Source organism: Crassostrea angulata, chromosome 8 (assembly GCF_025612915.1).
Source record: "Crassostrea angulata isolate pt1a10 chromosome 8, ASM2561291v2, whole genome shotgun sequence".
Lineage (NCBI taxonomy): Eukaryota > Metazoa > Mollusca > Bivalvia > Ostreida > Ostreidae > Magallana > Magallana angulata.
Genome location: NC_069118.1, coordinates 24,297,357 through 24,325,247, shown reverse-complemented (window position 1 = coordinate 24,325,247; position 27,891 = coordinate 24,297,357). Strand labels below are relative to the sequence as shown.

Sequence of the window (27,891 nt, the reverse complement as noted above, 5' to 3'; positions counted from 1 at the left end):
TTCAGTGGCCCCAAAATGGAGGTAAGGTCCGGCCCCTAAAATATTTTTTTATAAGATATCTCAAGAATTTCTGAACACTTGTTGAACAAAGCTCTTACACCTGAAACAAAATAGTATCTGGCCCTTCAAATGTAGACCCTTTTTTTCCTGTTTTAAATCATGTTTAGCTGTGAAATAGCAAAATCAAGATCGAACATAAATCTAAAGTTCTAAAATCAGACGGAAGACCTCCTCGTTGCTCGCAACGAGATCGTGTCTAGTTTATTATTATTATTCTTCTTGTTTTTCCTTCTGACTTCTTTTTTGCTTTATATCTCAAAAACTATTAAACCGATTTGCAAGAAATTTTCAGGGATTATGTTAAATGCTTGTCCCTTGAAGCTTTTAAAGTTTCAATCATAAAATCACTTCCGTTTTCTAGTTACGTAATTTTAAAAATTTTCAAAAAATGATTTTGTCCATGACTTTTCTCGTAAACGGTTGTTTATAAAGACTTGAAACTTTCTGTGATTGTAAATCTGCGGATTTACTTATGGCATTTGACCGAAAAAATGTATTTTGTCACTTCCGGTCGAAACCGGAAGTGAAACAAATTTTTCGAAAAAATGAATTTTCTGATCGAATCAAAAATGAAAATGTGTTTTGTAGAGCTTGTTAAGCTGAATCTAACACTGAAAGCCGTTTGAAAATCGGATGATGGATTACAGAGATATCGGGGTTTAAAAATTGATTTTTCCGGAAATTTTGATTCCGCTTTTTTGGTTAAGAAAGTAGTATCAAGTTCTTGGTTAAATTAACTTGTACCTAAAAATTAATTGTTAAGTCGTACTGTAACACATTCGGATTTTTTTGTCAAGTAGTTCTTGAAATCGGAAAGGTTTTTGTTAAGTCTTACTTAAAATCATTCGGATTTTGTTAAGTCGTACCAGGAATAATTCGATTTTTTCATCTTTTTATTTTAGTTTCTCTTGTTATTGGTTTAAGAGCTCTGCTTCTTACAGGACTTCCAGCTTTACTTCCGACATGAACGGAAGACCCACTCGTTGCTTTGCAACGAGCTTTGCTCTAGTTATTATTATTATTCTTCTTGTTTTTCCTTCTGACTTCTTTTTTGCTTTATATCTCAAAAACTATTCAACCGATTTGCAAGAAATTTTCAGGGATAATGTTAAATACTTGTCCCTCGAAGATTTTAAACTTTCAGGCATTAAGTCACTTCCGTTTTCTAGTTACGTCATTTTTAAAAATTTCAAAAAGTGATTTTGTCCAGGACTTTTCTCGTAAACGGTTGTTTATAAAGACTTGAAATTCTCTGTGATTGTAAATCTGCGGATTTACTTATGGCAAATTTACAAAAAAAAATATTTTGTCACTTCCGGTCGAAACCGGAAGTGATTCTTATTTTTCAGAATTTTCATTTTTTTGAGCGAATAATAAAATTATATGCATGTTGTAGAGTTTGCAAAGCCAAATGCAAAACTGAAATTCGTTTTCAAATCGGATGATGCATTTAAGAGATATCGGGGTTTAAAAATTGATCTTTCCGGAAATTTTGATTCCGTGTTTTTGGTTTTAAAAATAGTGCAAATTTCACACCGAAAGTAATTTCTACTGAAAACAATTCGTACTGATAATTAAACTATATATAAAACACAAAATTATATGCATATTGTAGAGTTTGCAAAGCTTAATACAAAACTGAAATTCGTTTTCAAGTCGGATGATGCATTGCAGAGATATCGGGGTTTAAATTTTGATTTTTCCGGAAATTTTGATTCCGTGTTCTTGGTTTAAAAATAGTGTAAAATTCACACTGAAAGGAGGTATTTATAGTCCCGGTTATTGGGATTTAACCGAACTCAAAATATCCCTGTAACCGGGCCAAAGGTTCCCAATACGCATGCGCCAATTAGTACTGCAGTTAATAAAAAAAGAAAACAATATGGAGGATAAGCAAGACGGTGACCCTAAATTCAAATTTGTACGTTTTTCATCATTTTGGATTGTATAGTTTTAAGTTTTAGGATCCATATTATACTCCTACTTCATATATATTATGATATTTTTTATTTAGTTATTATTCTGAAGTGGTATACACTTTTTTGTCAAGTTTATTGAGTTAATAGGAATAGGAAATTCGAGTTAATTTGGAAATCTTGTATCCATAATTGACCCCGTAATTATTTTTCAGTCCTATACTTGTGTCAGAAAGTATGTTTGCAATCATTTTAATCTATATCGTAGGTATGAACATATTTCAACCATATACATAATGATTGATTAATAATTGTTCTGATTGAAGGTCATTGTGATTATGTCGGTCTAATGACCGACATAATCACAATGACCTTCAGTGGAGACATCAAATCAGTCGCAGTGTTTCCTCCCCATAAGCAAGATTAAAAGATTGCTAGAGAACACCTACTTAAGAGAAAACGTACCCAATTCCTATGGTATGTTTTCTCCAAGAAAGAACGTATCCAGTTACCTAGGAAAATCATAATTAATAGTTTTAATAAATATTTTAAGATGCAACAAAATACAATTAGGGTGCAAAACACAGTTTTATATGTAACGTTATAAGGATGTTTTTAGATGAGGGACAAGCAAAACTGACCCGTTTGAAATTAAATTGTAAAAACATGTTACATACATATCTATATATCAACAGAGATTGGCAACTCCGCCATTAGCATGTTTTGTTGTTGAAAAATGGTACGGGACCAACCTTACTTTGTGAACTACATTTTAGTGAACTGAGATAATGATCTTTAACTAAAAGTATACTTGCATGCGACCAGTTCTCGCCGATTACTATTTCTTGCCAGTACATTGTGACGTCATTTTATAAACACATCAAATTATAGACGAAAAATGAGGTCACAATGTACTGGCGAGAAATGGTACTCGGCGAGAACTGGTTGCATGCCAGTATTGTTTTAATGAAAAGTGTGCATAGGTTTTAGACATTTTTGAAAGAAAAAATTGTAAAATCAAATTAAAGTAGTCCGAGTATCGCACTACGTCATAATACAGATTTTACAATATTGGTTCGACTTTTACAAAGCGTTTTAGATACCCAGTATTGATTTTTCTCTACATCGCTGTTGTAAACAATGGCAATAATAAGCAATTAGAACGGTAATATATGTATTCTATGAGAGATAGAAATAGTTAATGTTAAGAAACTTGATTCTGTTAAAGTAAAATGAAAAACGAAGTTGCTGATTAACCAGGATCTCAGGTATGCTTATATCTTGTTTGTTTTGATGCCCCCCCCCCCGCCGAATTTTTATTTTTCTTTTACTAAAATTGGTTTAAATTTAGAGGCAGAAGCTATTACGAATTTAATAAATCGTCAATTAATTAATGTTTAAATGATATCTAACATTGTTGACAGATCTTTTTTCTAAGGTGTCAATCTGAATAAACACCATAAATTTAAGTTTGAGTCCATAAAATAGTAAAAAAAAAATTACCAAACGCGATACTAGCATTGCATTTTTTGTATTCTATTTTGATACAATAACATCAGGTCCATAAAGCGTACTTACTTACAAAAATTTGCGCAAAATTATTGATGAAATATGGCTTAAATAAATTTTTTAAACTCTATTATGAATGTGCAGTTCTAATTTTCCCAAAATTGGTACGGTAATTATATTTAGGAAAAACGGACGTCTGGCAAATTTCATAATTGTCAATAATTTTCGCAAGGGGGTACACCCGTCTGAGAGGTGATAACAAACAAACTAGCTTGTAAACATGCATATTTTCTTTTGTATATGTATTACTAGAATGTATGTTTATCATTTAAAGCTAAGCTTTTAATGATTGAGCCCATTTAGTGCCGAGTATAGGACTACCTTAATATATAGAAAATATATTGGCCAGCTATAAAACATCGGCGAAATCTCGGACGACAGGAAGCCAACTGCCTCCTAAAACTTTTCCTTTAATATTGTTTATATGACATAAACTCATGAAAATAAAATATTTTAAATGTTTTGGTAATAGGTTTTAGTTGTTTTTATTTCGATATAATTGTTTTATATTAGAAAGATATAATGATTTAAACTGGGAACACTTTACAATAGGGACCGGGGGATTTCGCAAGATTTCGATCAGCTGCCAATCTCTGTTATTAATGTCTCTGATATGAATAGAAAGATAAAATTGTGAATTTTGTAAATATTTAAAAATAATGCACATGTTACTTAAAGCTAGAACTTATTTGCCACTCAAAACAATATCTTTATATATTCACCAATCAAGGGCCATCTGGGGGCATATACATTTAAAACAAGAATAGAATTCTGGACGCCTGGCATTTCTATGTCCCCGCTCTGCGTTGCGGCGGGGGACAAAAATAATATCATGATTATAACAAATAATGAATGAAATAATAGCCCAGAATGTACAGGTTCATATTACAGGCAACAATATGCAAAATGATTCATTAATTCAATGAAATATATGTATGAGATTCACGCATTTAACTGTGTGAAATAATGCGTGAATACAACAGCTATACAGAAATAGACAAAAGAATGCCTCTAAATGCAGTACACCCATGCATTTTAGGCTCCCCCTAACAGCAGAATGCAAATACATCAGCAATTTTAATTTTCATGCATATTCAAGAGCAAGTCCTTAGGCATCGTTTTAAAGTTTTTTTATGATACATTTGTCAGCTTTTTAAAGAGCTATTTTCCCCGCTAAAAAAATCATGAAATTCTGCACGCGTAAAATCTGGATGTTTTTGGAGTTACCTCCCTTTATTTTAGAGTCTCACAAAATTAATTTTTTAAATATTTTCTACATACTTTTTTCATGTATTAGAAAGATAAACCCCTATATCATGCAATTGAGAAATTAAAAAAAAATAATTTTCATGTATACCGCATGAAATAGCAAGAAAATCCATACCCATCATGCTTTTTCCAAGAGAAAAACCCCCTGGATTTTAAGTGAACCTGTGTTTAGCTACTTAAGCATTTGTGTCATTTGTTGCTTTTTTAAATACATAATTACGTGCATTATTATTTTGACAATAATTGCATATAAACACATGCACAAAGATCTCCTGAATATCCACAGGGTTTTGAGACAATCTGTGCAAAAAAAAAAAATAATAGTATATATAGTATAATAGTACTATTATACTATATATACGTTTTTTATTTTTTTTATGACACAAAAAAATATATTTCACAAACAGACTACACTAAGACTTAAGAAATTTTAGTTTAAATATTAGTTTGTCTCTTAGGTTAGAAAAGAGGAAGAGAAGATCAAAAGACGACGGAGAGAAAAACTAAAAAGACTGTCAAATAAGGTAACCAAGCAGTCTAAATGCATGATATTTATACACAATTTTTAAATATCTGTAGTACTGGTAGTTCAAATAGTATATGCAAGCTGTAATTAAAATCTCGAATTAAACCCTCGCCCCTAAGGAGAAGTACTACGGTAGTACACTGTTTTACCCTTTGGTGTGTCTCTGTCTGTCCTTAACATATTTTCTTTGCAATTTTCACTTCACAGATAGTTGAAATTTAGGACACTATGTTTTGGCATGCCATATAGAGGGATTCATTTCAAAACAAATTTGATGTCAACTTCCTGTTTATCTGTGCCAAAATTTTGAAGCAGTTTTTAGCTCACCAAGACAAAGTCGGGGGCAGCTTATGCTTAACCACCAGCGTCACCGTTCGGACCTGCATGGTTAAGGTTTTTGTTGTAGGTGCTGTATCTAAGTTATTACTCGTCCTATCTTCACCAAATTTGCATGGATGATGCATCTGGACCTACAAATGAACTTGAAAGACCTGAGCCATGAATTTCAGATGCTGGAGGAGGTTAAGATTTTTGGAGCAGGTTAAAGTTTTTGGTGCAGGTGCCCTTTGATAGCCATTTGTAAGTTATTATGCGTTCTAAGCTCACCAGACTTGCATGGATGGTGTGTCTTATGATGCTGATGCACCTGACATGTTTGAATGCTTAATCTGAGCCAAAGGTTTGGATGCTGGATGAGGTTAAAGTTTTAAAAGCTGGTTAAAGTTTATCGAGCAGGTGCACTCTAATGATTATACCTTAGTTATTACTGGTCCTAACTTCACCAAACTTGCAAGGATGGTGCGTCTGATGATACTGATGTGCTTGAATGCTGAATCTGAGCCATAGGTTACGGATGCTGGAGGAGGTTAAGGTTTAAAGAGCTGGTTAAAGTTTTTGGAGCTGGTGCCCTTCAATGATTATATCTTAATATTACTGGTCCTTACTTTAATTACTGACAGGCTTGAATTTTGAATCTGAGTCAAAGGTTTTAAATGCTAGATGAATTTTGTTTTTTCGAACAGGTCACATCTTCAGATACAGAGCATGATCTCCTTTATCAAGGATTCCAAAAAAAAACTCCTATCTGATACAAAATTGTTTCATAGATTTTTTTTGTCCCCCGTTAGTTAACTATTTTCAGAAGTTGTTTAAATTTATTAGTCAAGTAAATTGAAGTGACCCTATAGGGCATTAATTTAAATGAAATTCAAAATTACTGATATGATTGTAGTGTTTTGGAATTTTAAAATTGTTTGTACCCGGTAATATTAAATTTTCTTTTTTACATATTTATACATAGTGTGGTAATTTTGGTAATGTTTTAAGAGTATTTTTAATTTAACAAGCTCATCAAAGAAAATCATAGTCTTATAGGATCAATTTTCTGATATGGAGTTCCACTGTACTATAGGAGAAAGTTTGGAAAATTTGAAACAGCTAACTGCATCTGTCAAGACTCTTATTCGAAAGATATTCAAAGTTTTATCAACAGAAGAGCATTGCTTGGCTACCTGTATTTCCATTTACTGCAAAGGGAGGGGTTATTCTGACTTTGATTTTAATATTTCTTTGTTAACTAATTTTTTTTTTAACAATTCTACAATTTTTTTTTTATTTGTATGTGTTCCAAACCTTTATTATTCAATTCAATTATTTGTCCCATTTGAAATTAGCCTTGCGGGGGTATTAGTCCCATTAGGACAGTTCTACCGGTAGTTTGTTTTGTCATCATTTAATGTGTTAGTTTTGCTCAACAATTCTTTGTGTTTTTGTTTTTAAAAAGGAATTATTAATGTAAACTAAAACAAATCCACAATTGTAGATCAGAGAATTCATGGAAGAGGAACCTGATGTTCCAGTAGTGTTTTTGCACACACTCAATGGAAAAACAGAGGGACATGGTAATGGTTTGTGATAATTTTGTGGTCAAGGTTTAGTATTTGTGTTTGACACATACATAGCAGTATTACTCCTCTCACAAACAGGAAGAACATCTCTTACTATGTTGTAGGTGTGTTAGTGTTTCTGTGCTAGCCTACATTATATTGGTTTTAAATGGTTGTGGGCAAGATTGATTAAAAACCATAGATCTTGGGATCATTTAACTTTGCACACATCTTTAGCACACAGCTATAGCATTGTAATGAATTAAAACCTAATATGAATATTTTTATAGATATACGGTAAGTGTTTTTGGAATAAGATTTTACCTACAAAAAGCATTTTGCAAATTTCAATTTTATAAGTCAATGTTATGTAAAGATATACATTTAACTTAATTGCCTGGTTCAAAAAGTCATAATTATATAAAATGACATCAATGAAATCATCAGGTTTTGCAAGATACATGTACATGTATGGAAAATCCATGACCATCTGTTGTGAAATCGTGTGTGCAATGTGAAAGCAACAACCCATATGTGCTTCAAACTGACACAGAGTTTTGGAAAATATTACTCCTGCTGCAGATTTGAATGCACAATTACAGTATTAGTGTATACCTCTCAATATGCAGTCACAAAATGTTTTATAAAATATTCATTTAGTTTCTCCATGGTTGCGAGACATCTGTGGAGATTTCTCAACCCAGATGGCATCAGCCAGTATGGCACATCATGCTGACATGTTATTATCAGCTAAAGGTAAAAAAAAAAAATAATTGATTGAAAAGATGGTACAGTTCTTTGTCATGTAAATGAAGTATATGTTGTGTTTTTTGTTAACATTCTGAATGTTGAATCAAAAATTCCAGTTTAAGACCCAAAATGAATGTGATAATTGCTAGGTACTATTTATTTATCATTATGATTTATTAGAATAGAAAAAAATAAGCTTAAAATATAACTTTTACCTGTAAATTGAACTAATTTAAACAAAAACAGCACGAGCCATATTTACAAAACAAAGAACTGTGAGCTCTGTATCTTGCTTATAACTCTACGACTGACACACAAATTTCAGTTAATCATCAGAATTGTATTTCTAAAACATTACAAACAACAAAAACTGAAAAATAACATTGATCAAAGTCATGACCATGCCCTTTTATCACAAATCTAGCATGAAAGTACACGCTAAGGCTGATGTACGTAGCATTGTGTTGAGTGTTGACTACTTTCTAATGAGTGTGTATTTCAATTGTGATTTGCAACAGAGATTCTGATTGGCGCATTTATATAGACTCATCCATTTATCAAGTGCATGTTGAGAACATGATGCTAACACGTGGAAACAAATGCCGGAGAAAGAAAACTTATGATAAATTTGTACTTGCAAGCTATACATGTAAATTACATACAGAGTTACTTTAGAACAAACGGGGCAATGTTTACATTCATGTGTAAATAATGCTCGTGAAAATAAAGAAAAAGTTCTCTAAAAGCAGGGATGGGCGCATATAGATTAAAGTCACAGATTGTTCTTCTCTTATCCAATAACATTATTTATGTACTATATGTGGTGTATAGCATGAGTTGAACAGACTGTCTTTCCTCACAAAAAGCTTGCTGCAAAATGTAGATCCACGGAAAAATTCAGGTTGACACACCTTGAAATTCATTAGACATTTTATAGCATATGTCTTTACTCATATGCTTACAATAAATCTTTGAAACATATCACCTGCTTTGTAAAATGAAGAAGTGTGGTTTGTTTATATGCATGTAAATTGGACACTTGATCTGCACATGAATTTTACAATCCAAGGTCGATTAGCATGTTTGAGAGAAAGTCCATGGCAAGTAAAGCATCAGCATCAGTGGTAAAAAAAATATTGTCTCAGACTGATGAATATAGAGCTACATGTAGTAAAATTAATACTTTTACAGACTGAGTTACAAAATCAGATTAATCACAGTTTAGTCCAAAATTGAGCACATTTCTGTCATAGATTTTGAGTTTTGTGTATGTTAAAAACACACGCACACTTGTAGAATTATGTGTATCATTGATAGGTTGAAGTTTAATAAAATGCATTTAATGTTATACTTATTGTCAGTATCGGTAACAGGTGTGAATTCTTTGGAATAAACTTCAACAAAATAAATACTGCCTCAACTTAAATTTATGAGTTAAAAATGATTGAATTGATCAATGAAGCATTTTGCTGAAAAATGAAATGGGAAACCCATTTAAACATTGTTCTTGACAATTGTTTACACCATATAAAACAAGAAGCGATTATTGTGAAAACTCTTCGTCAAGTATTGCAGTCATTTAGTTTTTGTAGTCTTGATACAGAGTTAATTGACACAGCTGGCAGTTGATTCATAAATTATCAATACCATGCAAGCAGGTAAAAGTGGGCGGGTACTTAAACGGCCACTGAAAATGCTTGTTTCATAAACTGCAACTCACAATTTAGATTGTTAACCTATTACACCCAATAGTGCTGTCACTCAATGCATCAGTCCATCAGTCTCAGCGCATACACCCATGCTAGATTTGCGATGTTTGTTGATCACATTTCATTGATACAACTAGAATACAAAGTTCCTACGGCTGAGGAGGAATGGAAGAATCTTCTTTCATTAAATGCAGTAGAGACCCCGGAAGCCATTCTGAGAAAAATCCTGCCATTGATTCTCAAAGGGATTGTACAAGGTGTATTGCTCAATGGCAATTGTTTGAAGATTTAGAATATATTTCAAGTATCTCTTATTATGATATTAACAACAGTAATTTGTGTCAAAAAGGAAAGAACATTTGGAAAGGTCCAAGACCAGAGGGATGGCCAGCGAGCATTCCTTTTCAGGATCCTAATAGAACAAGTAAGGATGACACAAACAGAGCATTCATATTAAACAAAAGAACAATGGTAGAGAGTTATACATTTGATGACGATTTTAAGCATTAACAATTCACATCTAAAAGAGACAGAACTGCTAAATGTAATAAGCTGCTTATTTCCATCTTGCATGAGTTGACAAAATTATATACCGTAATTATTATATTTATCGTTTCTAGGGAAACGCTGCTAAAGAAATGAAATTGTCGGATGTAATAAACACACACATTTATATATTCATTTTGAAGTTAGTTAATTCAGATTTTCCTATACTTGTTCAAAAATCAAATTTTTTAGAGGGAAAAATTTCACAGGCAATGCAATTACTGTTATTCAATTGAGACACGTTGAAGGTGAGCTGTGTGCATAAGGAAGCATATCAGAGAACTAACCATTAAGATTGTTTTTAGTCAATCATAGAAAGTTGGGAGCAGAGGATTTAAGAAAGATTTTCAACAGCTTCCAGGTGTTTCACTGCATAGTAAGTTATGTTAATTTTCTTTAAGTCGGTATGAGACATCTCAAAATTGTGACGGACTATTTATTATGATAAATGATGAAGTAGAGTGCAATTTTATAAGTGTTTTCTTTCCCAAATTGTCATATAACAGTATAGCTTAATGGGTTAGAGGGTCCACTACAATCTTTAAGTCATGAGTTCAAATTTATGAGTGTGAATCTTGCTGGGAATTTTAAAAAGTAAACCTTTATAAATATTTTTAAAACATTGTTTACTTTTCACCACATTAATATCAACAGATGTCCATCAGTGGTGATAAGTAATAGAGGCAATCACCAATGCGTATGCAACAATACATACCACTATTTTCATTTATGAATCATTGAATAATTATTTCAAATCACACATTTGGAATTTCTTTGTACCAACAAAGGATGTCCCAGAGCAGCCTTCTGCCTGTAACGTCAACGATGGCAGTGCTTTTCTTGAGAAGGTACTTTCATATTTATTACGAGTAATTATTTCCCTTTTTCTACAAATGTGTGTACTTTATTTATGTGTTATCTTTTATTTCATGCTTGCATCCTATTTATGCAGGAAAGCATTTCATCCTACAAGGTAGAGAACCTTATGAACAAGGTAATAAGAAGATAAATAAAGTGCTAGTAGTATCTGGTACATTCACTTTAATAATAAACCACAAGGTTATTAAGTTAAATGATATATCAATTTGGTATTAAAATGTGATTATTTTCTCTGAAGCTTAAAGGGCTTCTCAGAAGATTTGTTCATGTATCAACCAATTTCATATTACAGTAATTTTTGAACTTCAATTTAAGTTGGATATAGCAAGTCATTCTAAATAATAAATTTGCCTATTTTTATAACCCTTCTCTAAAGGAGATGGGGTTATCATGTTTTACCCTTGTGATTCCATTAAATTTCTGTGACATTTTTCTCAGCATTAACTTACTCCTTACATACTGTGAACAAATCGCGTGTCCCTGGTTTTTCGTCATAAGCATGTAGCTTGCATCTAAGAAAATACCTGTTAATGTACATTAATGTTGATATGCAGTCATGTTACAAGAAATTGATGTGTGTTTCTGTAAAATGTATTTGCTAATATTTTATTCAGTGCAAGTTTAATGATGTGCAGCAACTTATGGACAAAATGCCTTCTCCGGAGGTTGTTGCATCAGTTGTTGCAACACACACATCAACTAAGACCCTGCGAGAGGCCTTTATGGCTCATAAAACGTTTCCAGTGGCCTTGGTTCAACCTGGGTATGTTTTTCTAAATCAAAACACTTTCCGAAGGTTTGAAAAATTATTGTCAGTTTATATAAAAATTATTATTTCTTCTCAATTACCGGTATTCAAGTGGTGTGAATCGAGAAGGCTTTGCAAAGCTTTTACAATGTAAAAGTATCAGGGAATGCTTTAACATGTATGCCCCCTGCAGCCAAGCCCATCTAGATCTGCTTATGAGAGTTCAAGGAATTCTTCATATGGGCCACTATGTCCAGCAGGTTTGAATCAGATTGCCAAATACCTTGAATATTCTCAAATTTTGAAAGAATTATTTTAAGGTGTTCACAGTTTGTACTTAATCCTTTTTGATAGTATGAGCGTGTAGTCAGTGGAGGAGTGAAGCCTCAGGTTATCTGTGATCTCCTTGGGATTAGTGGAGGAGATGACATGCTGAAATGTTTTGAAGATGCCATGACTAACTCCAATGGTAATAGAAGTACCGGTAATCAAAATGGCTTTGAAGTTTTTGATATGTTGTACATGTAATTCCATAGTTTCTTTTCTTTCTGGTATGATTATACTTGCTTTTGCTTGGTGAATTTAGATCGGTTCAGATTGCTTCTCCTGGCAGGGGCATTAGAAATCAATATCAAACTACATGAGAATAAGCAGGTTATTTCTTTCCCTCCGTGTCCTTGTGTTCCCTCTGCAAAGCAGACATTGGAGATTGTTAGGAGTGAAGGCTGTTATAACCTATTGGTTCCTGTTTCTTTTCTAGCAGGTGAATTTTTAATTGGTTTTTTATTAACAGAAGTTCTATTTCATTAGCAAATTGTGTTCATGATTTAATACATGTTTGCAATGAAATGGTTCTTTTGTACTTCATGTCACATCAGATATTTGTTTTATCTAAAGGGCGTCATATGTATGTTTCTCTATCCTTTAGTGCATTCTTTTGCATATAAAATGCCATGTTTTGGTTGACTTTTGACAATTTTCTTCCACTTAATGAAGGGTGCAACACTCCAAACCCCACACCTCAAGTTATTGAGAAGCTCAGACTTCCTGGAATGGATAATGTGTGAGAAATAAATATTCTGTTCTTATTTGTTCTCTTTCCACTTATATACTTTTTTTTTTGTTTTTTTTCTTTTTATTCTAATCTGATGAATTGAATGAATTGTTTCCTAGTTCAACTTTTTCTATGTTTTCTTTATGATTTGGATTCCATCTTTTGCTAAATTTGCGGGATATTTGTGTTTATCTTGGCTATACTGTCTTCATTTCTGTAACTTCTTTAATATGAGTACAACTAGTGTGTATGCTGTTAGACCTTAAGTGATGAACATGGATACTATTTAACAAAAGTTGAATTAAATTAATTCACCTTCAACAAAGCGTGGCTCATACTGTTTATGCTCATACCTCCATTTCCTTTAAAAATATGGATTGATTTGCTGATTGGTTTGAAAATCCTTTCTTTTCTGGTTTGTTTTGATGTTCCAGCATTAAAATGTTTTGCTTATACCTGTAGTCATAGAATTGAAATGGGGATAGATCTTTATGAGGTTGACATGGTGTCCCTCCACCCAATGAGATGGTTGACAGATGCCATCATTGATGTTGCGACAAGGTACCAATGCTCTTTTATCTTAAATAAAGAGAAAATGTTCTCATATCCAACTGGAAACCATGTATATATATGTATATTATTGTTTTCCCCCAAAAGTGGAGTTCCTTTGCTTTTAAAAATAGAATTCATTCACTTTGATACAGAAGAATGAAAGAAGACTTGGGCACAGAGAATGTGTTTATTCTGAACACGGCATTTGCCCAAAAGCTTTTGGTGAAAGGCAAGCTGTAAGTATTGATTCATTTTAAAATTATAACATATGATTACCAGTACAAAATAGAACAACACACTCATTTCGGCATTGAATGCTTATTTTTTGATGTCGGTCCTGTAACACACCAATCAGTGCAGACAAACCAAATACTGCCTGTTAGCGTCGTATGATAATTTGTCTGCACAGCTTGGTGTGTTACAGCACTGACGACATCCAAAATAAAGCATTCAATGCTTATATTTATTTTTATACTGATGTATATTTGTAAAGAATATATAAATATTGTTGATATAAAGCCATTATATTAGCTTTCAGTCAGGGTATGAAACATACATGGAACAGCCATATCAACATGTTACTGTTTACAGGGTTATTTTCACCCCATGTTATTTTTGCCCTTCATCACTTGCATATGGTTTTGACAATATGAGTATGTAATTCGTCCAGTCTTGAATTCGCTTGCTGACAACGAGGGTCGAAATGAGTGAAAATAAAACGGGGGTGAATATTTCCCTGTATACAATATTTAGTTCACTTCCTCGACTAAAAATATAGTGCCAGGAACTTTGGAGAGAAAAATTGTTCATTAAGGAGTAAATATTATTTAACATTTATTTTAAAAAGTACATATCAAATTGGTGAAGTAAATTTGAACAATGTTTCATTTAATCTTACAAAAATAAATATACTCAATACAAAAATAGATATACTCAAAACACATGAAGACGTTTATGATGTGCTCACGGCGCATTAATTAGCAAAGTGCATTCATAGAAAATTGAACGTTGCAGATTTCCAATGCAAACATAAGGGGAAATATACACTAAATGTAAATATGAATAAATGACATACAGATAAGAATGCTTACATCAAATAAGTGTCTTCTTCAAACAGGAACAGGAGACCACTAAACATGAGTGGGTGCAATTATGTCGGAGTAGAGGACACTTTGACCAACATTGAGCTGAAGGATGGAACAATCATCCTTGTTCCTATCAGTAACATGTAAGGGAGTGAATCTATTGCATATTGTGTTAACAGTTTTTATTTATGGTAATAAAAAGAGGAGAGAGAATTTTAATCAGAAGTTGATACACAAACAATTTCCTTTTCACACTTGATTGGCAGGTTACATTGGTATCTTGGTGCTTTGTCTGTAATGGCAGGAGATTTTGGTTCGATCTCAATCATATGTTCCATGAGTGGGAGCTATGTTGATGAGGAATCATCATTGAGAGTGTACGTTTAACACTTGTGAACTTTTCATTCCTTTTTTGTGCAATATAGAAAGTGAGTCTGACAAATATATATAAGTATATGTTTAAAAATATATAGGTATGTTTTTAGGTTCTTTGAAAAGGAATTGGAGAAGGCAGGACGGGCTGCAAATACTGTTATTGTTCAGCACACTGAGGTGAACTGGTTATAAAGGTTTTGTTCATTGTTAATCCCAAGAGATAGCTCTTTCTTGCTTATGAAATACATTTAAATTTGAAAGGGGGGGGGTGAGAAAGAAACCCCAATGATTTACTAGCATTTATTCTTTGTTTGCAACAATATGTCGTGGATATTACCATTCAAATTAATGTTTGATATTACACAACGGTGAGGTCATTATTTATTTGTACATATTTCCATGGATATGATGTCTCAAAAAGCTTCATGAAATGGATTTTTAGATTCTCATAAAAAGTTGCTTCAACAAGTGATTTAAAAAATCCCACATGATCTGTGATGGTATGTGTTATCTATTAGCTTGCCAAAGCTTTGGAATAGCATCATTGTATAAAAAAACTCATTCCTACATACTCACCTTTTTATTATTTTCAATGGTAGGTCCCACAACAGAAAAACAGCTACGACTGTGGCGTTTATCTCCTTTCTTTTGTGAGGAACATTCTACAGGTTGGAATATTTTATATTGTATTATATTTGTATTTTCCTAATGTATTACCTACAATATCAATAATTATTTGAATTGTTTTATCTTTAGAACCAGTCACTTTCACATCTGTCGGATACAGTAATCCTCACAAGGAATGAGGTTTCTAACTTGTGTTTCAACTAGAGAATATAATGAATTCACAAAATCCTCTTCATTCTTTGTTGTTGTGTTTTTATTGTACACCAGTACTAAGTGGACCTTTTAAATAGCTGGTTTGTATATATGGTCAAGAGAATTATGTCATGTTCAGAAACTGAGCTGTTGTATATTTTACTTCTCAGCTTATAAACAACCCACTGCAAATCATTTAAGAATAACATCCTAGTAACTGGGGTTTTACAGACTGTTAAATCATAAAACTCAGTAATTTTGCCTTTGTAAATACATCAATGATAACCATCCATTTACTAGAATAGGTTAATGTATCCCTGTAACTAAGCTTGTTCACACAGTTTAATGAAATCCCAGTTACTGGGACTACCTGGTATATCAAAAAAAAAGAAAAAGAAGAAAGTCCCTGTAAATGGAACTTTAGATCAATTAAGTGAAATCCCAGCATACTAGAATATAAACGTTTATATTAGCATATATACGCCCCTGATCCCAGTGACAGGGCCTTTAAAATTGAGAATTAAATGTTTTCCCAGTTACTGGGACCTTACGAGTAAATTAAAATTATAAGATCCCAGTAAAGGAGATCTTACTTAAACAATAAAATGCTCTCTTTGGTGATTGGCAACCAATAACATATAGATAACATAACATTTTTAACAACAGAAAATAATAAACAAGTAAATATAAAGAGTTACTTCAATAAAATGCTATTTTATAAAATACTTAGCCTGCGTTTGCTTCCTATATAACCCGCATCATCAAAACACTTTTTATTGTTTATAACTATATTTTTCTTTTAACAAATTAATAAATTGTAAAAAGTACGTAAAATCCACTAAATTACTGTTAATGAACTTCAGTACGTTATCTAAAGGAAATGGGGCTTGTACTCGGATTGAATTTCCGTAATAATTAGAGGGAATCATACAAAGATTTAAATATAACTTCTTAAATTGAGTTCCAGTAACTGGGCCTTTACAAATAATGAAATCACATTAACTGGTACTTTAAAATAGGTAAATGAATTCCAGTAACTAAGCCTTTTCAAACAAGTTAATGAAATCCCAGTTACTGGGACTATAACAGATAAAGAAAATCCCAGTTATTGGGACTTTACAAACAGGTAAGTAAAACCCCAATTTGCAGGGTCTTTAAAATGGAGAAATATTCCCAATTATTGAGACATAATTATGATATGAAATAATGAAATCACATTAACTGGTACTTTAAAATAGGTAAATGAATTCCAGTAACTAAGCCTTTTCAAACAGGTTAATGAAATCCCAGTTACTGGGACTATAACAGATAAAGAAAATCCCAGTTATTGGGACTTTACAAAGAGGTAAGTAAAACCCCAATTTGCAGGGTCTTTAAAATGGAGAAATATTCCCAATTATTGAGACATTATGATATGAGTAGATTAAGATCCCAGTAAATGGGTTTTTACAACTCATTAAATTTACTTCCAGTAAATGGGCCTTTACAAATAATAAAATCCCGCCAGTAACCGGGCCTCTGCAAATAAAAGGATCACGTCCAATTCATGTGACGTAAGGAAGTGTGACACATTCAATTGGTCGTGTCTTAAGAATTGATGAATTGACAATTTAACCGAACTACTGGGCCATTTCTAGACTTGTAGACGACCTCACAGTAACCGGGTGTTATTAATTTATGCAAATCACACTGCGGGAACTGCGCCATTACGCAATAGTACACAAAATTCCATATGTACCTTTACAAATTTAATGACCACAGGTATGAGGGTGGTCTGATAATCTATTTTCACTGATATTGTTAATTAAATATTGTTTGATACCGATTTCCCCGAGCGGCTACTCTTGCGGAGTCAGATGTTACCGGTATTTACATGCAAAGTGCGAGTTGTGATGAAAAGATTTTCATCATTTCTTGCCGTCGAAGTCATTATGCTTGATAATGACAATTATAATGAATTCATTAACAAAATTATTAATGTGTATCAAACAATTTATTTAATCATTTTCTACCTCAATATCAAACTAATATCAAAACAAGAACTGATAACTGAATAAAATACATAAAAGGAAATACTCATAATCACATTAATTTTGTTGTGAATTTTTAATATTTAAGTTGGAATATCAGTGATTTGAATGTCAAGAAATCAATATTACCCGACTGTAACAATTTGAAAGATACGTACTGTATATTCCAATATGTTACAAACAGTCAGATTCAATTAAGTTCCTTGAATGCTACAAACCAATAATTTTCAGTATGGAATCGAAAGTTTAAAAAAAATCGTGTCAGTGTCTGTGCTATTGTAAATAAGAAATTTTAAATTCAAAACTAACAATAATAACTATTCTCGCAAATTATATATGTTCATTTTTTATATTTTTACAAAAAACAATTTTCTTTGTCAAATTTCCTTGTTGATTAACAAAACTTTATTAAAATCCCCACAGGGCTGTCTACAAAGCTTAATAAGTGAAATGTGATGTTTGTGCTGCTCAAGATTATACTAGTAATTAGTGTCTTATTTGTGTGAAATGAATTAGTGTTTGAATAAAAGAATTGCGTTGAGTGGAAGAGCTCGTCGTGGAGATTCCCGAACGTGGTGGTAATCCAGTAACTATAGACAGCAACTGCGTATAAAGAACGAGAGTTTATTGTAAGAGAACTGAGCTTTATATCATTATGACTGTTGATGATTATAAGGGATTTTACAAAAATACACCACTTTGAGTAACTTGATATTTTGTCGCTTAATTCTAGTTACTGTTACCAGAACAAACTCTGCATTATTTTTTTATTATATAAATTAACACTTTTGATTTTTACTTGGATAAAACTAGAGACCATCTCTCTGTCTTTAATAAAAAGACCCATGTGGATGTTTTAAGAGCAGACCCCAACTTTAAAGGTAAACCCCTCCATTGCTTCACATCAGCATCAGAATCAGAAGTTTGGAAGATCATCATGTCTTCTCCACCAAAATCGTGCGAATTAGAATTTTCTTTTGGAATAACAGGTGCTGCCTTGTCATGGATACAGCCACGCCTCAGTGATCGCTTTCAATTGAATTTTGGTGTACCACAGGGTTCGGTCCTTGGACCAAAGCTTTACAGCGTGTTTGCTAAACCAATTTGTGTTATTTGCCGTAAACACAACATAAGTTTCAAGTGTTATGCCGACGAAAATCAATTGTATATGGCAATTACACCTACTAGCAACTGGATATATATACACGTAGCATCTCGTTTGCAGATTTGACTGTCTGATATTTGAATATTAATCAAGAAAAATAAACAGAGATAATTAATTGTCTTTGCTCCAAAACATAAAATCAATACTTCAAAGAACTCAGCATCAAATTAATTCAATTTAATTTAATTTTGTTGAGGGCAACAAAATAAATGTCTCATCAATTGTAAAAAATGTAGGTGTCATTTTTGATTCGGTACTGAACATGAATCACCAGATTTGCTAGTAAAACCCTTGTACATGCCCATTTGTGACCTCTCTTATGGGCTACGGCAATGCCTTACAACACGGTGTATGTACCAGTTCCTTGTAAAGACAAGAACTGATCCAGATCGACAAGCCAAAATAGGTTCCTGCGTTTGGAGAGCTCATTCTCCTTGTTCAGTCGCGTGCGCGGACTATTGGTGGTAACAGTCGGTTCGACGTCGCCAGTTCTACATTGTGGAACAATCTTCCCCAAAATCTTTTATTATAGATTGGAACCACGTTTAGGGTACCCTGTTCGCTCTATCTCAATTTTAGGTTGATATGTCAATTCCAGTACATTTTCTAGTGATTTCAATCAATCGGAGCAAAAAATGCCTCGTATCACTATTCGCATGTCCAGTCTTTTAACTTCTTGATCTAGATACAAAAGGCATTGCGTGGATATTTGAAATGGACGGTAACGTTCCCTAGTTTTTTAAAACAGTTAGAAAAAGTCTGTGATATATTTGTTTCAAAGATTGTGTTGTTTGTTTTTTTTTTTCAAATTTTGTAGCATGTAATTAATACATAAATACAAACCTTTCAAAAAGACGCAAATTCATGACGCGGCGATGTCACGTATATCATGCTATAAACGTCAATAGCTTGTTGAGTGTTCAACAGAATTTAATGAAAATTTACCTTCAAATTAAAATTTTGATAAGGAAAATTTTGATGTATCAATTTATACAATACAGTGCCAGTGTGAAATGCGGTGCATAGTGTGACATTACTTTTGGATCAACCCTTGTATTTAGGTATATTCCTTATGTTCTTAGCTCCTATGTCCATAACTTTTATATGTACAGCGCTGTTCAGTACTCTAATATAAATATAATATATGGTACTTTATAAATTTTGCATAGTCATAACATTAAAAAACTATAATGACTCCTTCTCGTCGTGTTTCTGTATTCTTTATTGACAAAAGGGGCCAATTGTGGCTCAGAGGTACACATGGCTAACAATAAACAAGAGGATGGCGGAGATTCTACATATTATAAATCAGATGGGCCAAATATGAGGTTGCAGATCTATCCTAGTATCTCGAGAAGCTTCCTGAAATGAAACATCTTAAAGCTATGCATCAGCAATACTGCTATATGTACACAATATTAGAACAGGGGCGAACAAGGCGTTGTATATCCCCCACTCGGAGCAATGAGGACGAAAGAATTTCAATTCAAGTTGGAATATAAATTGTTGACTTGTATGCATTGTTTTCATTATAAATTTCACAAGGGAAATCAATCATGTTTCTGTATTCTTTATTGACAAAAGGGGCCAATTGTGGCTCAGAGGTACACATGGCTAACAATAAACAAGAGGATGGCGGAGGATTCTACATATTATAAATCAGATGGGCCAAATATGTAAATAGAATATATATATATATACATACATAAGCCAGAGAACATGTAAGGAATTTATATATTTTCAAATTCTCTCGCAGCTTCGAAGTTAAACCGACTACCGGTTCATCCCAGTTACTGGGATACCACAAATCAAAATTAAACCGATGAAATCCCAGTTACTGGGATGTACAAAAAATAATAATCGGAGATTAAATGTATGCTTGCATGCAGTGGCGTAGCTACCTTTTAATTTACTGTATTCAAATAAAGGTAGGGGGTCTGGGAGCCGCCTTGAGGCCCCCAGCAGGTCCAGGGCAAAGCCCTGGTTGGGGACCAGGGGGCGAAGCCCCCATGAAGCTCCTGGATTTTAAGTTGTTTGAATGACAAAACAGCCTTTAAAATATGACATTTTTTCAGTATTATGATTCCTATGAATATGAACAAAAGTTGCTGAATTCCGAGACAAACATTATTTTCCTGGTACTCTTTGAATCTTTTCTTTAAAATTTCAAGACCCCCGATGCTCTTGGATTTTAGGTTTTAGCTTTTAGATTTACAGGCTTTTGATGATGAGATATTGTCTCAAAATGTATGTTTAAGGGAAATGTTGAATTCTAAAAGAATGTGTAATGATATATAAAACACTTATACCCCAGCGGAAACCAACTGTATATGACTAAAGATACATGTAATAGGCGTTTTGAAACAGGTCTATTATTCAAACCGTAAAATACTTACCTAAATGACACATTTTTGATCAAGTTTATCACAATGTATTGTGACTTTGTCAAAATTTTAATCACCCGACCGCCGAATTTAAATTACATGTAAGTATAGACTGACATAATACAATTACAGACAAACACTCAAAACGTGATGTGTTTTCAGATTTTAATATGAATATTTAAACTTGAAAGGAGTTTAAAGTTGTTCATCTCATTTTAATAAGTTTATTGTAGATCATTCACGATGAGAACTGAATACTAAATATGCAGAATATAATTCAGTGGAGTCTCAATACGATTTGTTTACGTGAAACAATAGGAAACTCAAATCATAAGACCTATGATTTGCAAAATTTTGTGTATTCATTTGCGTTTTTGCGTAAAGGGCGCTACGCCACTGGCATGGGACAGTCTACAGCATCAGTTGCTTTATCAACTAATTTAATGGGAATGAAATATCTTTCAGGGGCTGCAATATTTTGGTGGACATTCGTTTCAAATCGGATAAATAGCAATTATTCCCGTAAACCTTAACTTCACAAAGCTCTGTATTTTATATAGTCCACTTATCTGCAAGGTCAGCTCGGCATTGGTCTGTATCACAAGTTTATTGCTTTTATGTGTTTTTATAAAATAAGAGAGATTTTGAGATTTGAATCCCTAAAATGATTCTTATGGGGTTTTTAATTAAAATTTAAAGGGGAGCAAAAACAATCGTTTTCAATTAGTGGAGGTTGCAGATCTATCCTAGAGTAGTATCTCGAGAAGCTTCCTGAAATGAAACATCTTAAATGTCCCAGAAGTGGTATGCATCAACAATTCTGCTATATGTACACAATATTAGCGGAAATTAAAGAACAGGGGCGAACAAGGCGTTGTATATCCCCCACTCGGAGCAATGAGGACGAAAGAATTTCAATTCAAGTTGGAATATAAATTTTTGACTTGTATGCATTGTTTTCATTATAAATTTCACGAGGGAAATCAATATTGTGATTTCATTTTATTAACACGACAGGCAAAAGTTTCCAAATTAAACTGCACATCGCTTCTTGTCTAAATCTTGAACCATTCACTGTTCTTAATTGCAAAAGTAGGTATGAATGGGTCCTTACTCCATCATAAAAGTACTTTTATTTAAAGAATTAGTTTATATTGATTTTTATTATTGATTTATTAAAATGGAGTCTAGACCCATAATGGGTCAAATTTGTGATTTTCACCAAAAACGTTTTACTTTATTGATAATTGTCAAAGAGTTAAATTTATTCACTGTTACTCAAATGTGTCAACGTAGCTCAATGTGATAAGCGAGGCTCGTAGTCCATCATTCTCCATGGAGAAGGTACGTGTTCGAATCCTAAAGACGGCGTTTTATTTTAATTCATTTGCCTTTAAGTAAAACGTGTTTTGTTTTTATATTGGATTATTATGAAAAAAAATTTCTAATACCATTTATATAATGACAACAATTACGTAATGTTCATAATCTGCACACATAATGTCGGATAAAATAGCGCTAACATTGATATGAGATCATGCTGTAATGCTTAGAAAACATCGAAAAACAACAAAAGTGCATGTATTATTGTATATCATGTATTTGTCAGAGGATGCAGTTCTATATTATACATGTACATGTACTGATGCACAGTTTCAAATATACAGAATTTTCATATGTTAATATGTCATTTCAAAATCCTGGGTACGGGGGATTTGTCATGCAGGCCTTGTACGCTCTTGTCCTTTCATTTGCAGGTGTAGAACTACTCAGGAGGGAAAACCCCAAATGACCATTATTTTATTATTATTGAATCTCTCTCTCTCTCTCTCTCTCTCTCTCTCTCTCTCTCTCTCTCTCTCTCTCTCTCTCTCTCTCTCTCGCTCTCTCTTGTTTTATGATGTAATTTTTGTAAATAAAAAAGGAAGGAGATTGCTACCCCCGTAACCTCCTTACAGGTACATAATGATATTGTATGGCACTGACTAACGAACTGAAATGTATCCGATCGTTATATGAAGATATTTTTATCATTTCTCATCATCACGTAAGAAATGAAGAAAAGGATGAGAGTAACTATAATTTTTTTCCCCCAAATTATGAAATTCCTAATCCGTGGCATGGGCGGGGGGGCTAGTATACCTATGACTCCAATTTCAATATCACCCCCCCCCCCCCCCCGGTTTCGACGCCTATGTTTCAACATCATACAATGCATGTATTTAATTGGAATACCGTTTTATTTTAAAAACCACAAATTTCACATGCACAGATCCAGACATTTTTTCCAAGGGGGGGGGGGGGGGGTCTGAGGGATAATTGTGTTTTCTGGGGGGAAGGGGGGGGGATGCGGTAATTTTACTACGTAATTCACATTCACATGCTATTTCTTACATGACAACACGTGATCAAAAAAGTTCTTCCTCAACTAAAAATAGTTCCCAGTTTATCTTATCTGTTTATTGGTTTTCAACCGGTTTTATGAATATTATGCAATAGTGATTGAAGTAATAATCTTTTAACTTATCAGATAAATATAAACATTACTGTGCTTTTAAAAAAAATAGTGATTATCATATCTGCGCATTGAACTAAAACACATGAGGAGTTGATTTCATTGCGCAGGATTGGCGGGAGCGCCATCTTTTCGAGAAATTACAATGCATCTGTAGTTACCAAATCGTGTGTATTTTTCTCCTAATTGTCAAAGAATTCAATATTCAGAGTACGACATGTATATTATGACATCAATTGTTATATTTCCTTTACTAAGCATGTGAATTTCCCGCCTTTGTTGACATTGAATGACATTGACTTTGGCATTTTCAAATAATAGATTGAGGGGATGATCCATCGCTAAAATGACAGATATCCTACGGACCCGGTTTAACTGAACACGGTAAGATTGATATTTCTGATATATAACATATAAGGCAACATTTAGCCATATCTCTGTTAACGTGTAACGTTTGTAATTATTTTTTACAGGTAAATATCCTAAGTCAGCTGCACAGCTTTCAGACCACATTTTTACGGAGTAAGTGTCCATTTTTAATAATGAATAAGAACATGTTAAAAAATAGGAAGAATTTAATTGCACATGCAAACAATGGCAAACACCAAACAACACAGATGCTTAATCTGTTAATTGTCTCATGATGTCTATATTAAACAGTGTATAATACTAGTGTCAGGTCCAGCACAACCTCCTGATTTATATACATGTAGCTTGAAGAAGGTATATAGCGTAATTAAGCTATTCAGAATAGCGCAATAAATCAAATTATATGCAGTTTTTCACATTGTTTTGAATCTCAATGTTTTCCTTCTTTTACATTACATATCCGCTGCCTAGTTTCAAAATAAAGTTTTAAATGAAGCGTATACAACAGTGATAAAATCCTGCATGGCAAAAAAAAAATTGAAGGCATATCTGTGCAGATTTTATACATTATTTCTTTCTTTTGTACGTGGCATAAAATAGCATACATCAGATGCACAATAGTGAATTTATGCTTTAATATCAGCTTTAAGTTGCTTTCTTAAGTTCAAAACCCACAAGTAAAATTTACAATGCAAGTGAAAATTTTTGTTTGTCATGTACGACAGCATTGACTTCAATTTACCAAGTGAGCTGTTGCACTGCTCAGCAGCCTGACTGTTAAGACTGCTGAACTGGGCATACTCATTTAAATTGTAGCCATCATTGCAGCCTCTGTGATTGAACCAGTGCAGCCGGTCGACTAAAAACCATGTTCCTCTAAAAAAGTCAGGATAACGGTTCAAGCAGTAGGTGTGCAGCTTGCAAGAATTGTCATAGATGACAGTGGATGGAGCTGCAAGTGAAATAGTAAAAGGGTTGTTTAAAACAATATTTCAATTTATTAAAATAATGCAAATTAATTTACAAGGAAATCAGATCACATATTTGAAACTCAAATGCATTCATATCTTCAAGAATTAGTTAAAATCAAGTAATAAGATGCTTTAAATGGACATAAGTTCTGGCCCCGGGACCATAAAACTTAGATGACTCATGAGCTCACTTTAAGTTTTGATCTCGGTCTCACTTCTCCACTATGTTCCTTTTGTAAAAGTTAGACTGAGATCAAAAGTGAGCTCATTTAACTTTTATGGCCCTAGAACCTGATCTTGTGTGGTACATACTGATACAACCACAAAATCAAGATAACAAGCAGAAAACAATTTTCTTAACTGTACATGTTATATGTTGATTTATCAGTAATGCAGTTTTTAAAATACATTTTACTACTCAATGTATTGGGTTTTGTGTTTAACTCTTTCACAGGTGTGCTTTGAAATGAAAATATTAATAATTACCTTTCTTAAATCTTGTCAAAAGGAGAGTGAATGGGATGTTTGGCGATTCATTGGAATCCATCAGCTCATACCCATAGCAGATACCTGTTGACAGAAAAAGAACAAAGAGCATGTTCAGTTTTCAAATTAAGAATTATTTTGTTAAAGGTCTAAAACATTTTAAGGCAAATAAGTTTTGTTACAGTAAATGGATTTTTAAAGAGAACATGACATGATATGACATGATTTTTTTTTTTTGTAGAAAATGGAAATATAGATTTAAATACCATGTTCACAAAAGAGGCAAAACACTCCAGGCAGTAGACTAGGGTGGCCTCTTGATTTTTTGTTGCAGTCGTGGCTGCTCTTTCTGCACCCTTTTAAGTCCATCTCATACGTTCCCCTGCATCTTTGGATAGGGAGGGATGGGAAAAAACTGTTGAGTTTCAACTCAGTTTCATCCTCAGATAGAGATGCCATGGTATCTGGAGGGTAGCTCTCGGCAGCTTTCTCCTCTAAAGATATGAGCAACTCGATGAGTTCTGGAGGAGTTCTACTTAAGAGGCAAATCAACTTAAAAACCTGTGTGGAATAATAGGAAAAGGAATTCAATATCCAGTCATAAAGCAAAATTAAAATGGTATGCTTGTTTTTATCTTTAGTATACTAATTATGCAATGAAATACTAATTAAAACATTCTTTAGGTCATCTGAGTGACTCAGGTAACATGATGCAATTGGTTTTCGTCTGTTGTTGTGTGTCATGTGTTAACATCTTCTAAAAAACTACATAGCCAATAACTTGTAGTCTTACAAAATTGAAAATATTCAGACAAGTATGATGACGATAGTAGAAAAAAGAAACCCTGACCAATAGAAATGGATGTCAAATTGCTGTTGACACATTTCGGTAAGACGAATGTTAAACAACAAAAAAGGCAAGTTTGGAGTCGGCAGATCATTTATGCTTAGAAATTAATTTAAAAAACAAAAGTAGAAAATGTATATTGTATGTGCACTCAGGGTACATGTGCAAAGAAAATATTTTTTCCAAGACATTAGCGGAATTCTAGTTTGCTATTATTGACATTGTTTACAAGAAGGATGAACAACAAAATCAACAATTTGATTAAAAAACAAAACAAACAGCTGACTAAGCCAAATTTTGGACTATATTTTATGAGTACCAGGTAATTTAAGTGGAAAAGATCTGAGATTCAAAAGAGACATCAATAAATGAAAGTAATCACCAGCCCCTATTTATTTCAATTACATGATTAAATTGTTGCAGATCTGTAACTCAATCTACTTTTTAAAAAATATATCGATTGAAATATGAGATTCCTTGATGGATCTTTTTATAGGCTATGGTACTTGGGCGACTATTAGGCCTGTCAGCCTCTCGTTTTATTTTTTCAAAAGCTGACATAAAGAATTTACCAATGGCAGTTGCATTTGCAGGTCTTCAAGGAGCTTTGGTGATGTCTTCGGATCCTTTTCCCTCATTTCTATCAAAGTTTGCCTTAGATTTTTTGAAGGATGGAACATCCCACAAATGGGGCTATCCAAGGCAAGACTTTTCAGAAAAGGTACATATGGTGGAGGGCATGTGGAGTTACCAAAGGACTTGACAAGATTTTGAAGTGGTTGACTGTGAAATCCAAGGAGTTCCACCATTTTAGTGAACTCCAGCATGGTCAGTGGAGGCTGTTCCTTAGCATACCTCTGAAGAAGTGATCTTGTGTATGGATCAGCGATCAGCACACGGTCTTTATGACAGCTAGAATTATTAAAAAAAAAATGGTAGTTTAAATGTTTATTATTTTGATTAATGTTGTACATATTTTAGGTCAACTGATCAAGTCGCTTAAGGGACTAATGGCTATCCAATTACAGCTGTCGTTTACATTTTTTCTGGGAATTTTGTCCCTTTTGAACTAAGAATTTTGAACTAATTGTAATACCCCCATTCTGAGGGAGGGCTGTACTCTGTTTTACCCTTGTGTGTTTGTCTGTCTGCACATCCATAACAAAAATTTCTGTCGCATTTTCCCCAGCAATTATTAATGCACTCTTTAATGTTTAGGCATGTGGTGGGATAAATTTTTATACCAACTTCCTGTTAATTGATGAATTTGCTTATTTTTACCCTAGATTTTCAAACAAACATCTGCATTGAACTTTGTAGGTATTTAGGACTCATTGTTTAAAGCTGCTTGGTCCATTTTTATATCAAATTTTATGCACTC

General features: G+C 33.2%; 2 protein-coding genes and 1 long non-coding RNA gene across 3 annotated transcripts; 2 read left to right on the top strand and 1 right to left on the bottom strand.

Annotated features, from left to right (window-relative positions):
- The first annotated feature begins 1,908 nt into the window (after nt 1-1,908).
- On the top strand, nt 1,909-7,213 carry LOC128160562 (uncharacterized). The gene is made up of 3 exons (XR_008240302.1): nt 1,909-1,981; nt 5,273-5,338; nt 7,163-7,213. It is a non-coding gene; the product is annotated as an uncharacterized LOC128160562 (long non-coding RNA).
- A 7,374-nt stretch (nt 7,214-14,587) lies between these two features.
- LOC128158211 (uncharacterized) lies at nt 14,588-15,781 on the top strand. Its single transcript, XM_052820971.1, has 5 exons — nt 14,588-14,692; nt 14,816-14,926; nt 15,035-15,101; nt 15,524-15,592; nt 15,681-15,781. The coding sequence occupies exons 1-5, from the start codon at nt 14,601-14,603 to the stop codon at nt 15,753-15,755; spliced, it is 414 nt and encodes a 137-aa protein (XP_052676931.1). The 5' UTR covers nt 14,588-14,600; the 3' UTR covers nt 15,756-15,781.
- An 8,792-nt stretch (nt 15,782-24,573) lies between these two features.
- Nucleotides 24,574-27,845, bottom strand: LOC128160826 (uncharacterized). Its single transcript, XM_052824146.1, has 6 exons — nt 27,811-27,845; nt 27,083-27,422; nt 25,930-26,308; nt 25,664-25,747; nt 24,949-25,158; nt 24,574-24,578 (listed from the first exon to the last, which is right to left on the bottom strand). The coding sequence occupies exons 1-6, from the start codon at nt 27,843-27,845 to the stop codon at nt 24,574-24,576; spliced, it is 1,053 nt and encodes a 350-aa protein (XP_052680106.1).
- Nucleotides 27,846-27,891: the final 46 nt, after the last annotated feature.